The sequence below is a fragment of the Rhineura floridana genome, chromosome 6, assembly GCF_030035675.1.
Source record: "Rhineura floridana isolate rRhiFlo1 chromosome 6, rRhiFlo1.hap2, whole genome shotgun sequence".
NCBI classification, from domain to species: domain Eukaryota; kingdom Metazoa; phylum Chordata; class Lepidosauria; order Squamata; family Rhineuridae; genus Rhineura; species Rhineura floridana.
In genome coordinates, this window is record NC_084485.1 from 115,902,153 (window position 1) to 115,917,660 (window position 15,508).

Genomic DNA, 15,508 nt, shown 5'->3' on the forward strand with positions numbered 1-15,508 from the left:
CCCTTCAGGCGATTTCCCTCCTTTCGTTCTAACCAGCCTTTTCGAGGAACGCGGCCAGGAGGACGAGGCCGCGATTTCAGACCCTATGATTCCAACGCATTCAGGGGTTCCTGGAACCGACGCTTCCAGGGCAGAGGTCAGTACCAAGGGCGCAGGGGCAACTCATCGTCCTCATATAGGGGAGGTCCTCGCCTACACAAGTAGTATTAACGCCATCCCCATAGGTGGCAGATTACTTAATTTTGGAGATCGATGGCTGCGCCTTACTAAGGTCTCCTGGATCAGGGACCTCTTCACTTATGGCTATACCATAGAGTTCTGGGCAACCCCATCAGACAGATTCCACCCGTCTCCTTGCCCAAGGGCACCAGCCAGGCACAACATCATGCAGACAGCTATACATCACCTCTTGCACATAGCGGCAATAGAGCCAGTTCCCACAACTGAGAGATCGGAAGGGGTGTACTCCCTCCTATTTGCTGTGCCAAAACGAGATTTATCTTGGAGGGCGGTATTGGATCTCAAGTTTGTCAACCGTTTTGTAACATACCGCAAGTTTAAAATGGAATCTCTCCATTCCATTACCGAGAGTCTGCATGAAGGAGACTTCCTGGCTTCTATCGACCTTAAGGAAGCGTATCTCCATGTACCCATTTGCATAGCCCACAGAAAGTTTCTTCGGTTTGCTTTTGGCCACCAACATTTTCAATATAGAGCGATGCCTTTTGGCCTCTCCTCTGCTCCAAGAGTATTTTCCAAGGTGCTACTCATCCTAGTGGCTTACCTTCGGACCCAAGGGGTTCATATCTACCCATATTTGGATGATCTGCTCATACGGGCCAAATCTGAAGAGCTGGCTCATCATCATTTAATGATCACCCTCAATGTTTTGCAGACCTACGGCTGGCTTGTCAACTTCGACAAAAGCCATCTCCAGCCAACCCAACGCCTACTACATCTTGGGGCAATGTTGGACACCCTGCAGGCAATGGTCTTCCTGGCTCCAGATCGCATCACTGCCATCACAAGCATCGCAAGGTCCCTGATGCAACAAACATCCGCAGACGTCATGCTTCTCGCCAGAGCGCTCGGGATGTTTATCTCCACAATCCACATTGTGCCCTGGGCTCAGGCTCACACTCGGCCCCTTCAGTGGACTCTGTTGCCTTTTCAAAAAGACATTGCCAGTTCCAACCATTGCAAAGTTCGTTTGAGCCCCGCTCTGCGCCTCTCCTTCCGCTGGTGGACCAAGGTTCAACACCTCTCCAAGGGCACGTCGTTCAGAGAACCCCGCAGAACCGTCGTGACCACAGACGCCAGCCTCATAGGTTGGGGAGCCCACTGCAACTCCCAGTACGTTCAAGGGGTTTGGCCCAACGCAGAGCAATCTCGAAGCATCAACTGGCTGGAACTAAAGGCTGTCCACTTGGCTCTATGTCATTTTCAATCTCTGTTCCCTTTGCATCATGTGCTCATTCGAACAGACAACACGTGTGTAAAATCACATTTGAACAGACAGGGGGGCACCAGGTCTCGTCCTCTGCAGGACTTAGCCTCCCTCATCTTTGTCTGGGCAGAACAACATCTTCAATCCCTGAAAGCAGAGCACCTCAGAGGGATTTGGAATGTGACAGCAGACTGGCTCAGCAGACAACAGGTCTTCCCGGGAGAATGGAAACTTCATCCAGCCATTTTCCATCGTCTCCAGTGTCGGTTCGGCGCCCTCTCAGTCGACCTGTTTGCTTCCAGTCACAATTGCCAGCTTCCAAGGTACTTTGCTCGATACCTGGACTCAACAGCAGAAGCAGTGGATGCTCTGACAACACCGTGGCCAGACGGTCTATTGTACGCCTTTCCTCCCATACCATTGTTAGCCAAAACCTTGAGGAAGGCGCGAACCGAAAGGGCACAGCTGGTTCTGATAGCACCATTTTGGCCACGCCGACCGTGGTTCTCAGATCTTCTGGCAATGTCAATGATGGATCCTTGGACACTTCCAGTAACGCCAGACCTCCTATCCCAGGGCCCAGTACTGCACCAGGACCCTACTTGGCTCAATCTAACAGCGTGGCGTTTGAACGGAGACACTTGAGGTCAGCTGGACTGTCTGACGCTGTGATTGATATTATTTTGGCCTCGAGAAGACCATCTACCACTCGCATTTATCAACATACCTAGGTGGCTTTCTCCAAGTGGTGTCAGTCCCACCACCACGATCCATCCCAGGCCAATGTGCACCAGGTGCTCCAATTTCTCCACAGTGGCTTTATGATGGGACTTCGACCCAACACTCCACGTCGACATGCGTCTACTCTGTCATCCATTCTCTCAGTGTCCTCTCCTGGAGATCATATCTCCTCACATCCGTTCATCAAACGTTTTTTGAGGGGAGTCGCCCTACGCTCTCCGGCTGTTGTCCATCGGTTCCCCTCATGGAGTTTGCCGAAAGTTCTGCAGGCTTTGCAACGCCCTCCGTTTGAACCCATCAGGACTGTGCCCCTACGTATACTGTCCTTCAAGGTCCTGTTTCTGATCGCAATCACATCTGCCAGACGCGTTTCGGAGTTGGGCGCATTGTCTTCTGCTAGACACCTCTGCGTCTTCCATAAGGACTCTGTTGTGCTGAAGACTGACCCTTCCTTTCGTCCCAAGGTCGATTCAGTTTTTCATTGCAACCAGGACATTGTTTTGCCTTCCTTTTGCCCGAATCCTACCCATCCTCTCGAGAAGGCTTGGCATTTGTTGGATGTCCGGAGGGCTCTCAAGACCTACCTGTCTAGGACCCAAGAGATTCGACGAACGGAGTCTCTGTTTGTATCCTTTCATCCAGGGTCTATGGGGCATAAAGTATCCAAACCTACCTTATCCCGTTGGTTAAGGGCATGCATTACCTTAGCATATGAGTCCCTGAAGCTGCCAGTTCCTGCTAGTATAACAGCTCATTCTACTAGGTCAGCTGCCACTTCGGCTGCTTTTGCTACTAATGCTCCTGTTGCCGATATTTGTAGGGCCGCAGTCTGGTCTTCCCCACACTCGTTTATAAGTCATTATAAAATTGATCGTTATGCCTCTGCTGATGCTTCTTTTGGCAGACGAGTGTTGCAACAGGTTCTTAATAAGGATTAACATGTGGGTGGTCCCTCCCTATATGGGTTGCTTTGGTACATCCCACAGTGATGGCCCACTTCCTATGGAAAATGTACCATTGGTCTCACCTGAAAGGTGATTTTCATAGGAAGGGGCCATCACGACCCTCCCAGTTGGAGGATGACTAGCGATTTTATCAATGGGTTACATGTTATTGTTTCCATATTATATTTAAATGTAAGAGTGAAGTCAAGACTTTTAGTTCTGTTATGTTATGAAGTTATGTTAGAGTCATGTTGTTATGCATGTGACTATTATGTTATTTTCCTGGCGGGCCTGTTGGCCTTGTTCTTGTATTTTTAGATATCTCTTTTAGACTCGCTACGAATGAACTGGAGAGTGGGAGGGGCATGACATCCCTAGTCTTGACTTCAAAAACATTCTTGCCTTCGCACGATAGGTGGAACTATTTCCCACAGTGATGGCCCCTTCCTATGAAAATCACCTTTCAGGTGAGACCAATGGTACATTTGTCAACAGTAACAAAAATGAAAATAGAACTAAAGAGACAGTTTGGTTCAGTTACTTTGTTAATGTTTGTACTCTTCTACTAGAGCCAAAATAATTGCAGTGGCTATAGTAACCCGTAGAAGCATTATAGAATATTGGAACAGCAACCTGAAGGTTTGTAAGGAAATACCTATTTCCATTCAGAGAGAGAGAGAGAGAGATATCATTTCACAATAAAATCCCTAAATATTTGCTTCCCAACCCATGTAACCAATCACAGATTTATTTGTACAATTTTGGGGGGCTAATTTGCAAATGATTATTAGGTACATAATTGGCCTTAATTCCATATAACAGTATATTTTTCTAGCAAATGTATAATACATGTCAAATGTATTGCTTATTTGACTATTTTTTATGAAGCAAAGCTGTAGGATGACTTTACACTCAAATATATAACCGCCCATAAATTTCTTGTATAAACTCACCTTGCAACTTCATTTCATTAAAAATTGTCAATGTAATAGTGGTGAGGATGCTAGATTGTGAAGACAAAAGGGTAGATAGATTGTGGAGGTGGGTTTATGCTGAGAGTGGAGCAGAAGACAGATCAGCGCACGCACACACACAAACACACCTGCCCGTCCTGCAAGAATGCATGAATTTGGGCCGGGGGGGGGAAGCCCTCAACTGCCACAACTTGGAGAGAGAGATGGAGGAGCAGAGTGTAGGTGGAAGAAAGGGGGGATGCTGGTACACACACTTAACCTCAGAAATGGGGGATGAGCAAGTCCTGAGCTTCCTCACTGTTCCTCAGCTCCGTCTGGGCCGAAGAAGATATCTGGGCAGCCTTGCAAATAAGAATAAGTTTTAAAAGGAGATGGCAGTGAATCAGGAGCCAAGAAAGGCTGGCACATTGGCTGCCAGAAAGGAAGGAGGAAAGCAGCCTTTCCTTGCAGCCTTGCTTCTTTTTGCTTCACGAAAAGCCCTCTCCTCTCATTCTCAGCAAGGGCGGTGGCTTCAGCAGCAGCAGTGTGAGAAGACGGGAATCTGTGATAGTAATCCCCTCTTCTTCCTGGTGGCTCCACCCTCAGCCTCCTTTGGTGTCTGCCACGTTTTATAGGCAGATGCCTGCCCTCGGCGTGCCTGAAAGACGCTCTGGCGCTTCAGCAAAAGTCCTCCCCTCTTGTTTGGAGCAACGGGGAGGTGTCATCTGCAGTGGCAGTGGGGAGCAGACAGTGTCCAGAGAGTGAATAATTAATAAATAATTTATTTCTTTACTGTTTGTGCCCCCCCTCAGGATTACTTTGTGGTCCCCTAGAGGTTGCGGCCCCCAGGTTGTTGTATTGCTTTTGGGACTAACAAGGACCCTTCTTGGGGACACCACCCAGTGGTCTTTCTTGAGAAGATTTTTATATTTTTGAGCCACATTAAAATATTCAGGAAATCCCAGTATAGTTAAAAGGAGATCACTCGGAGGACGTATCCACAAAGCTACTTTTGTTGTTTCGAATTCATTTTATATTGACATGTTGTCATTTGTGAACCATTATTCATTTTTAAATAAACATTACAACTGCAGTGCAGTAGTATTGGTCCATGCTAAATTCCCTCAAGTAAAGCTGAATTGTTTAAGCCAATGCCATTCTGCCTTTGCGTGCACAATAGTTTCCAGTAAAGGTCCTAGAGAAGAATGGCAAATTCCATTAGCCGGTTAGCCAATACATATGCGTGACTGAGTGCATTAGTGCTAGAGCAAATGTTCTAACACCCAAGCCACAACCTGACCTTACAACGCTAAAGGTTTCAAAAGCAGCTTCTGATAGGTGAGATGATGTCTTTTTAAAAGAAAGAGAGAAACTAAAAACACACACTAATATAAGGTTTTTATCTTATGCCTTTCTGGATCAGAGTCACTGTATGTAGGCACCATACAACTTCAGCTAACTGAAATCAAGGGACAAGAAAAGAGAATAGGGGTATCTTAAAAACTCAGTTCAGACATAATAGCCAAGCCATCCTTGGTTATCATAAACAGCCTCCATAGTAAAGCCCTCCCTCTTGCCTTCTCCTCATCCCTTCGGGTTCCCTTCATCCAAATCCCTTCCTTTGCTTCATTTTTTTCTACAAGTCAAAGTTTTCCATGATGTCTAAATCAGGAAAATAATGATTTGGAGAAAACTTTGTGAAAAACTATGGTTCAAAAACAGATGTGCTATTCAATAAATACTGGAATATTTTTTACAGAATTCATAGAAGTGCTACTGTTAATAGACAGTGCATGAAGGTGAAGTAAAGTACATCTACAAAAAAAGATATGTACATATGTTAACTAGTGACAGGAAGTGCTTCCATAGATTCTGTGAAAAGAGATCAAAGAGGCCCTAATAATGTGTGCATGGACATAGTGAGTGCCTTCATATCCTCTGTATCATTTAGATAGACCAAAGTACGTATGTCATTACATGCATGTTTTTAAAATGCAAATAACAGCTCCTGGGAAGGGGTCATAATTACTGAGATTGCAACAGATTAGTAGAGGGAGTTTAACCCTGCTTGCTGAGGGTGGAATGTGAGATTGGGGTGCCACTGAACACTGCAGCCCCTTGTCAAGTTCTTTCCCACAGCATCATTATTTACCATAATTACTCATGGTGGTCATTACGAAATGTATGTGTGTTTGAGAGAGAGAGAGGGAGAGGGAGAGAATTCTAATGATAAATAAAAAGATCTCATATTGTAAATAAAAAATAGTTTATTCTTACTGTTTCGCCAGTTTTCCCAAGTATTCCTTGATCCCCTGTTTCTCCCTGTGAATTTAAAAAGCAATTTAGTACACAATTCCATTTTAACAGAGGAAATTTTATCTACTCCAAACAACTTAATATATTTTCTCTACTATATCAGTCTATCAATACATAGCATAAAGTATTTGCTTCTCCAATATTCATACTTTGTACAAGTTTGCCATAATAAACCAATTTTCTTCCATTTTATAATAATTTTAATTGGCCCGAGCTCTTTTTAAAAGCATAATGTATTCATGATTATTTGGGGGATGGGGTTGACTAGTTTTATCTCCAAGAAGAATTTAATACATTCATATAGTTAGGTGATTCAGAAACTGATGCAGCTGTGTGCTTGGGAGGGTACCAACTTAGGAGCCCTCTTCCCTCCATATTCAGTGGCCTACAGATATGTGCACATCAAACAACACTAGACGTTATTCACAAACAGACCCATGTGCACCATTCATACACCCATCCAGGTAAGACCTCCAGGTCATTTGGGGGAAGCTCCAAACATTAAAATTACACAATTATAAAAATTAGTTATCTTCATAAGAAAATAAAAAACAATAAAAATAACTATTTAGAATCAGACTGCTAGAACATCACCATTATCCATGTTCTTATATATAAATAAATGCTTTCTCCCACTAGTGACCCACTATGGACTACATTTCTCTTTAGCCTTCCCTTTTTGTTTGCCATCTCACTTCTCTGCATGCAATCCTGGATTCATTGTTGAGCTTAGATAAGAGGTAGTGTCCAGGACTCCATTCCATCAGCTTCACTTGAGAAGTCTAAGACCCTTTCTTGCAGATTCATGCCTTTATAACTGTGATACTCAGCTACTGTAATTACTTTAGATAGGGTTGGCATGCAAATCAGTAACAAGTTGAGGAAAGGCTGCAGCTCATCTGACAGAAGAGAATCTCTCTTTGCAGTTGCTAAGGATGCGCCACTCCACATTACACTTGTTTTTAACACCTTTCAGTCTCCATCTCTGACTGAATATCATCTAGTATTATCCGAAAACAATATGCTATATGCACACACCAAAAAAACAGATTCCTTACAAGAGTAAATATCAGAAAAAAAGTCAGTCCTACCTTCAGGCCTTCTGGTCCTGGTTCACCTGCATAACCTTTCCGACCAGGCTTGCCCTATATTCAAATAAACAAACACCTCTGCTTTGGAATGGTTTTTGAATCATGAAATGCACCGGAGTTGCCTCATGCCTGACACAAAATATCTGCATGACTAAGGATGATATTATATGGGTTGTATCCAGTGAAGTAGTCCCATTAGCACAAGGACTTCCACCTGTGCAACAGGACTGTCTCTCCCTCTACTCTTTTTATGTACCCCTGCACAAAATCTGTTTTGGGGGTTCACCAATCCTCTGGAGCAGGTGGAAGTCTTTGCAGCAATAGGTTTTTTTTAATACAACCCTAAATTACTTACAATTATGTGCAATTTTCCTCTCACTCTGTTTTTCCTCTGAAACAAAATGGTAGTGGGGAGAATACGATCAGGAGTGGAGTAGGTGTGGGCACAAAGAAGGTGCGTAACCTTTTCCTGCTAGTCATTTTTCTGTTCAAAACCAATCCCCAGGTGATAGGATACAAGGATACAGAAGGGATAGAGCGTGTTTTATAATTTTGAGTGGCCCAAGGAGAAAGGTTTAAGCTCTATCACACAGGCTCTCAACTCATGACTCCACTTTCCTGTCAGTGTTGTTAATTAAAAAATAAATCAGGGAAATTACACATGTAGCTGTGCACAATGTGCATGTTGGACCGTAATTATGGTTAAAATGGAGCTCTGTTGTAGCAGACACTTGCTTTAACAATTTTGGAAATCTGCTGCTACCAAGAACTCACAGATTGGCCAAAAAACCCACAACAGCAGCTCATAGAACATTCAAAAAATAATAAAGTATCTGATTTAACGGTTGTTGACTCCAAGAATACTTATTTGGAATAAATGTCCACTGAACATAATAGGACAGGATTCCAAGTAAATGTGTTTTGGATCAGGCTAAAGACACATACTGAGAAAACAAAGAAAAGGAAATTGCTGACTTAAAGGAATTAAGCCATCAGATAAAATGCTATGAAGTAGTGAATAATCCGCTTAACATCAAGTTTACTCAACCACCTACTGTTTCATTTTTCCTTGGCTAATTCTTTTACTCAGTATTTCAGATTTTGAGGTTTATAATTATGGCCCTAAATAGTTATAAGCCATTGTAGCAAAAATGGTCCATTGGACTCACCTGAAGGGTGATTTTCACAGGTACACCTGCCATCAGATTGGGTACTACTGCCATCTAGCGTCCGAAGGCAAGAATGCACTAGAGTTAAAACCTGGGCCTCGGGCCCCTCCCACTCCAGTCTTCATTTGCGACGAGTCCGAAGTGGTATATCTGAAAGGAACTAAAGGCCAAAGGCCGCAGCAGCAAGGAAAATAGAGGTAGGAAAATCGGAACAGGAAACATCATAGAACTTGCTACCAAAAACACAGGTTTTAACTAAGTGAGAACAGAACAGAGCACTAAACTTATAGCATAATTTATCTAGAAATCCCCCACAAGGGAGGGACGTGATGGCAGGCGTACCTGTGAAAATCACCCTTCAGGTGAGTCCAATGGACCATTTTCCACAGGTAGCCTGCCATCAGATTGGGATGTACCAACGCAGCCCCTTAATAGGGAGGGACTACAAACAGCTTACGAATCAGAAAGGACATGTTGAAGGACACGTCTCCCGAAGGAGGCATCAGCCGAAGCATAGCGATCAATCTTATAATGCTTCACGAAGGAGTTAGGGGTAGCCCATACTGCCGCCCTACATATGTCAGCAAGAGGAGCATTAGTTAGGAATGCCGCCGTAGCGGCAGCTGACCTGGTGGAATGAGCCGTGATGTTAGACGGCACTGGCAGATTAAGAGACTGATATGCGATAGAAATACAGGCACGTAGCCAACAGGACAAAGTGGATTTAGAAACCTTTTTCCCCAAAGACCTAGGGTGAAAGGATACAAATAATGCTTCTGTCTGCCTGATGTCTTGGGTGCGAGAGAGATAAACCTTGAGTGCTCTCCTAACATCCAGCGAATGCCAGGCCTTTTCGAGGGGATGGACCGGCTTTGGGCAGAATGAAGGAAGTATAATATCCTGGCCACAGTGGAATACTGAGGTGACCTTTGGACAGAAGGATGGGTCAACCCTCAGAATTACTGAGTCCTTATGAAACACGCAGAGGTGATGGGCCGATGATAAGGCATGTAGCTCTGAAATTCTTCTTGCAGAAGTAATAGCAATGAGAAAAAGAACTTTGTAAGATAACAGTATGAGGGGTACTGAAGCAAGGGGCTCAAACGGAGAGCGCTGTAAGGCTTGCAAGACCTTAGAGAGGTTCCAGGAAGGAAAATGGTGGCGTACAGGCGGAGAAAGGCGGGCAGCCCCTCTTAAAAAACGTTTGATGAGCGGGTGAGCTCCCAGGGGGGCGGCCGATGAGGAAACGGATAAGATTGAGGAGATGGTGGAGGCATGGCGATGCAGAGTGTTTGGTCGGAGTCCCAATGTCAAACCTCTGTATAGGAACTGTAGAACATGCTGCACAGTGGCGTGAGGTGCTGAAAAACCCTCGGAAGTGCACCAGCTGGAGAAGGCACGCCAAGTACTCTGGTAAATGCGAGTAGTTGACGGTCGTCTTGATGCTAAGATAGTGTCTATCACCCCCTGAGAAAGTCCAGCAGTATTCAACTGCGTCCGTTCAAAAGCCAGGCCGTCAGGCTCAGCCAGATCAGGTCTGGATGCCAAACTGGTCCCTGGGTGAGAAGGTCCGGCCTGAACGGGAGGGTCCAGGGGTCCACAACTGACATTGAGAGAAGGTCCGAGAACCAAGGTCTGCGAGGCCAGTATGGTGCTATTAGAAGAATCCAAGTCCCTTCTTGTCGGAGTTTCGTCAACGTCCTGCCCAGGAGGGATATCGGGGGGAAGGCATACAGAAGCCCGTCTGGCCATGGTGTCGTCAGCGCATCCACTGCTTCTGCCCTCGGCTCTAGGTACCTCGAGAAGTAACGAGGCAGCTGGCAGTTGTGACTGGAAGCAAAGAGGTCCACCGAGAGGGGGCCAAACCGGAGCTGGAGAAGGCGGAACACTGTCGGATGAAGCTTCCATTCCCCCGGGTTGACCTGTTGCCTGCTGAGCCAATCGGCGGTCACGTTTAGAGCCCCGCTGAGATGTTCTGCTCGTAACGACAATAGATGGTTCTCGGCCCAGTCGAAGATTCGGGTCGCCTCTTCCTGTAGAACCCTGGACCTGGTACCCCCCTGTCTGTTGATATGAGATTTCACGCAAACGTTGTCCGTACGGATGAAGACGTGTTGTAGAGAGAACAGAGGCTGGAAGTGTCGAAGGGCCAGATGAGCAGCTCTGAGCTCCAGCCAGTTTATGTTGTGATTTAGGTCGAGTGGACCACACGCCCTGAACGAAGGTGGAGTTGCAATGGGCTCCCCAGCCGGACAGACTGGTGTCTGTGGTGATTAGGACTCTGGCTGGGTCCAGAAAAGGCATCCCCTTGCTGAGGTGGGTTGTCGCTACACACCAGCGGAGTGATTCCTTCAACGATGGGTCCAGCGGAATCACACGATGGTTGGACTTGGTGATGTCTGCCTGAAGAGGTAGGAGGGCCCATTGTAGAGGTCTCGAATGATGTCGAGCCCACGGGACGATGTGAATTGTGGAAATCATTGACCCTAGGAACTGCGCCAGGAGCATGACATCTGCCCTTGAGCGATGTATCAGTAAGGTTGCCATGGTTGTGATGGAGGCAATACGATCTGGGGACAGGAAAAACATGACTAAAGAGGTGTCCAGTATAGCCCCCAGGTGCTGGAGGCGTTGGGTTGGCTGCAGGTGACTCTTTTCGGCATTGATCAGCCAGCTGTGAGCGTCTAGGGCATCTAGGGTGAACTGGAGTTGTCTGTTGGCCAGGTCCCGGGAGCATGCTCGAAGGAGGAGATCATTGAGATAGGCGTAAATGTGAACCCCCTGTAGGCGAAGAGATTCCACCATGGTGGCCATCACCTTGGTGAATACTCGAGGAGCCGAGGAGAGGCCAAATGGCATGGCACGGTATTGGAAATGGTGGTGGCCTAGTGCAAATCTCAGGAATCTTCTGTGATCTGAGCAAATTGGAATGTGTAAATACGCGTCCTTCAGGTCGATGGACGCTAGGAAATCCCCTTGTTGTAGAGCTTCCACAATAGACGCCAGAGACTCCATCTTGAAGCGGCGGTACTTGACAAAGCGGTTGAGAAACTTGAGGTCTAGGACCGCCCTCCATGAGGAATCTCGCTTGGGGACCGTGAAGAGGACGGAGTACACGCCTTGCAGCCTTTCGGATGGAGGTACTGTCTCTATAGCAGCTATGTTTAGAAGATGGCGTAGGGCATCCTGCATAGCCGCCCTGCATGACTTGGAGACGGGGGAGAGGCAAAATCTGTCCGGGGGTTTCCTCCAAAACTCTATGTTGTACCCCTGGGTGAAGATTGCCCTGACCCAAGAGATTTGTGTCAGAGTGAGCCAGGAGCTGGAGAAGAAGGAGAGTCTGCCTCCAATGGGAAAAGTGTCAGAACTGCCTGCGCTGACGGGCTCCTCTGCCGTAAGAGGCTGAAGCGGCTTGCCTGCCTTGGTATTGGGCTCTGGGCTGGAAACGTTGTCTGGGCCAGGGTGCCCTGGAGGGATGGAAATCTGTAGGCCTGGTATCCCGTCCTCGTCCACCAGGTCGTCCTCTCCGAAAGGGCTGGAAGGAGCGGTAAGGAGTAAACCGCCGAAATGGTCTGCGGTCGTCTCTTCTGACTGTGGCTAAGGCAGGCTTACGATTGTCCTTGGGATCGACCAGGACAGCTTTAAGTGCGTCGTCGCCAAAGAGCATAGCGCCCGAGTATGGGGCCATGGACAAGTTCTGGCGGTAGAGTCAGCGTCCCAATGTTGAAGCCATAGGGTTCGACAAGCAACAATGCCAGCCGCCAGAGCCCGTGCACCTTGGTGGGTTGCGTCTAACGTGGCATCAGCCACAAATGCAGCAGTCTTGTGTACCTTGAGTAGACCCTTCTGTAGCTTGGTGGGATCTGGGTTAGGGTCGTCCAGAAGGTCATCTAGCCACATCATGGAGGCCCGTGAGAAGATGGAGGCGGCAGCAGAGGCCCGGATGGAATGGGCGGATGCCTCGTGGATCTTTCGGAGGACAAAGTCGAGCTGCCTCTCCGAGGGATCCTTGAACTGGGAGTCTCCTTTTTTCGGGAGGAGAGACTGAGACACGAGATTGGAAATGGGTTGGTCCACCCCCGGGACGTTCAGGAATGACATGAAGTCCGGGGCCAGGGTATACAGCTTGTTGGCCAAAGTGGAGGAACGGCGCGGACGTAGAGGGCGGGCCCATTCTTCTCTGGCCAGCTTGTTAATGGGATCTGGCACAGGGATAAAATGATCCACTGATCTAGGCGACTTGAGGACTCTGGCACCCTTCACCGGAGGGGCAACCGGTGGTGTTTGTTCTGGTTGAATGCCGAGGGTGTCCATTACTCTGCGAGGCAGAGGAATGATGTCTGCCGGGTTGAAAAGGCGGTAAGAGTAGTCCTCATCTGGGTCAGATTCTCCACTCCATTCATCAGGGTCAGCCTGGAAAAGGTTTAAGTAGTCCTCCATCTGTGAGGATTCCATGCCCACTCTGCCCCTGACCACATCAAATGGGTTAGGTGAGGGTAGCGGGGCATCATCATGGCAGCTCAGTAGTCTTGCAGAGGTAGACTGCCGCGAAACTTCAGGCTGAGAGGATACATGAGGTGGAGGCTGAGGTTGATATAGGCACCCAAGCATCTCTCGTAACTGTAGCAGAAAATCTGGAGTCAGCTGTATCCCTGCAGGTGGAGATGCGGGTAGAGTATGTTCCTGTGGAGGCGCATGAGGCTGCACAGGTGGAGTCAGGTCAGATTGGCGAGGGGTTTGGCTGGGGAAGCCTTCAAACTCATCCTCTGAGGACTCAGAAGGAGACTAAAAGAGCGCAGGCACTGCTGCATGCAGAGGCTTCTCTGGGAGCGGGGGTGCAACGTAGCGTGCCCTCTTGGGCGGCCCGTGGCCAGACAGGTGTTTAGTCTTGGCTAAGGCTTTAGTGGGCTTGTGTTTTGGTGGCTTGCGTAGAGATGAAGCGATGCCCTGACGACCTGCTTTAGACGCTTGTGGCACCTCTGGGTTCTGTTCTGCCATGTCAAAGTCTGGATCACGCACACAATGGGGAAGGTGCTGAGATCGTGGATGTACGCCCACCAATATCAAGCGCCCCACTAAACAATCAGGACTCCAAAAAGTAAGTGAGAAGTCGAGGTGTATTATTGGCCACTAGCTAAGTACACGCTGTCAGGCCCAGGATGCGACTCAGGAACCAGACCAGAGGTTGTAGTTAATTCGTGTTTTATTAGAGTAATGTCCAACAAAGACTGCGCTTTCTCATGAAGCAATACAAGGATACAGGTTCTGCGACATTGGGAGAAAGTTGACAGAGCAAGGGGCTGCTTCCCGCCTGTTCTTTAAGAAGGGGCTAAACGGGCGCGCAACCTTTCGCTCCTCCTTAACTCCCCCTCAGGTACTGCCCGCCTTCCCCCCTTCTCTCCTGTCTTTTCAACCGTCTGCGTGTGCGTGGTGAGGGGGGAGGCATCACCTCCTCCTCTTCTGAAGTGTCCGATTCCCCTATGGGTGATAAAGGAGCAGCTGAGGGTAAACCATCTCTCCGCCTTTCTGCTGTGATCAGCCCTCCCTCTTGCTCTGAGCTGCGGAGAAGGGAGGGCCTGGGAATGTCTGGGGGGGATTCTAAAACTTCAAGGCTCTCAGGCTCCCCGTTGCTAGGCGACCCTATCTCTGGCATGTCCTCTGTTTCGGCTTCGCTCCACAGAGGGTAAGTTCCTCCCTCCTCCCTCTGCCAGCCATTTGAATCCTCTTCTGACAACCCCCCAGGAGCCCAGCTCATCCTCCCGACACCATCCCCCTTCTCAAGCTGTGCCCCCCTCCCCCTGTCTGGCTTGGGGCGGTGAGGAAAACGTTGATGGAAAAGTTTTACTAACTCTGGAGCATGCACATCATCTGCATTTTCCCATGATCTGTCAGCCACTCCATAGCCCTTCCAGTGAATCAAATACTGCAGCTTGTGGCGTCTGATCCTGGAATCCAAGATTTCCTCAACTTCAAACTCAAGCTGCTCATTTATCAGGAGTGGGGACCCAGGAGGCTCCTCCGGCTGTAACTCACTGGGAGGGGCAGCTTTCGTCAAGAGGGATCGATGAAACACAGGATGTATTTTAAACGTGTCAGGTAGCTTCAGCCGGTACGCCACGGGATTAATTTGAGTTTCTATTTCAAAAGGACCCACCCTCTTGTCTTGTAATTTTCTACATTTGCCCGGCATCTGGAGGAAACGGGTGGACAGCCATACCTGGTCTCCTGGTTGAAGGGGGGGGGGCTCCTTCCTGTGCAGGTCAGCAACTCGCTTGTACTCTGTTTTAGCTTCGTTTAACTGCTGTTTCAGTGTTTGTTGCGCCACTTGCAATTCTTTTAGGAAGTCCTCAGCTGCCGGTACCAGCATTCCTTCTGAGCTGCTTGGAAAGACTTTAGGATGGAATCCATAATTCGCGAAGAACGGGGTTTGTTGAGTGCTGGAGTGTAGAGAATTGTTGTAGGCGAACTCTGCAAAATGCAAATATGATACCCAGTCAGTCTGTTGATAGGACACATAACTTCTTAAATATCTTTCCAAAACGGCGTTCAAGCGTTCCGTTTGCCCATCTGTCTGGGGGTGATGGGCGGAGGAGAGTTTTAATTCCGTCTGCAACTGTTTCCACATTGCTCTCCAAAATTTGGCTGTGAACTGAGTTCCTCGGTCTGAGACTACACAGTTTGGCAACCCATGCAGTCGGTAGACTTCTTTGATGAATAACTTGGCCGTTTCCTTAGCCTCTAAGGTCCCTGCACAAGGGAGGAAATGCGCCATTTTGGTGAGTAGATCTACCACGACTAAAACGGCTGTCATTCCTTGGGATTTGGGTAGATCAGTTATAAAATCCAT

The 15,508-nt window shown here is 47.7% G+C and overlaps 1 protein-coding gene across 1 annotated transcript in view; it reads right to left on the reverse strand.

Annotated features, from left to right (window-relative positions):
• The window catches only part of COL24A1 (collagen type XXIV alpha 1 chain), a 333,005-nt gene that overhangs the window by 186,785 nt on the left and 130,712 nt on the right, over positions 1 to 15,508 (reverse strand). Inside the window, exons 23-24 of the mRNA XM_061633547.1 lie at positions 7,493 to 7,546; positions 6,363 to 6,407 (exon numbers count right to left, since the gene is read on the reverse strand). Of these exons, the coding sequence (XP_061489531.1) occupies positions 6,363 to 6,407; positions 7,493 to 7,546 (99 nt within the window). The remainder of the gene's footprint in view (positions 1 to 6,362; positions 6,408 to 7,492; positions 7,547 to 15,508) is intronic.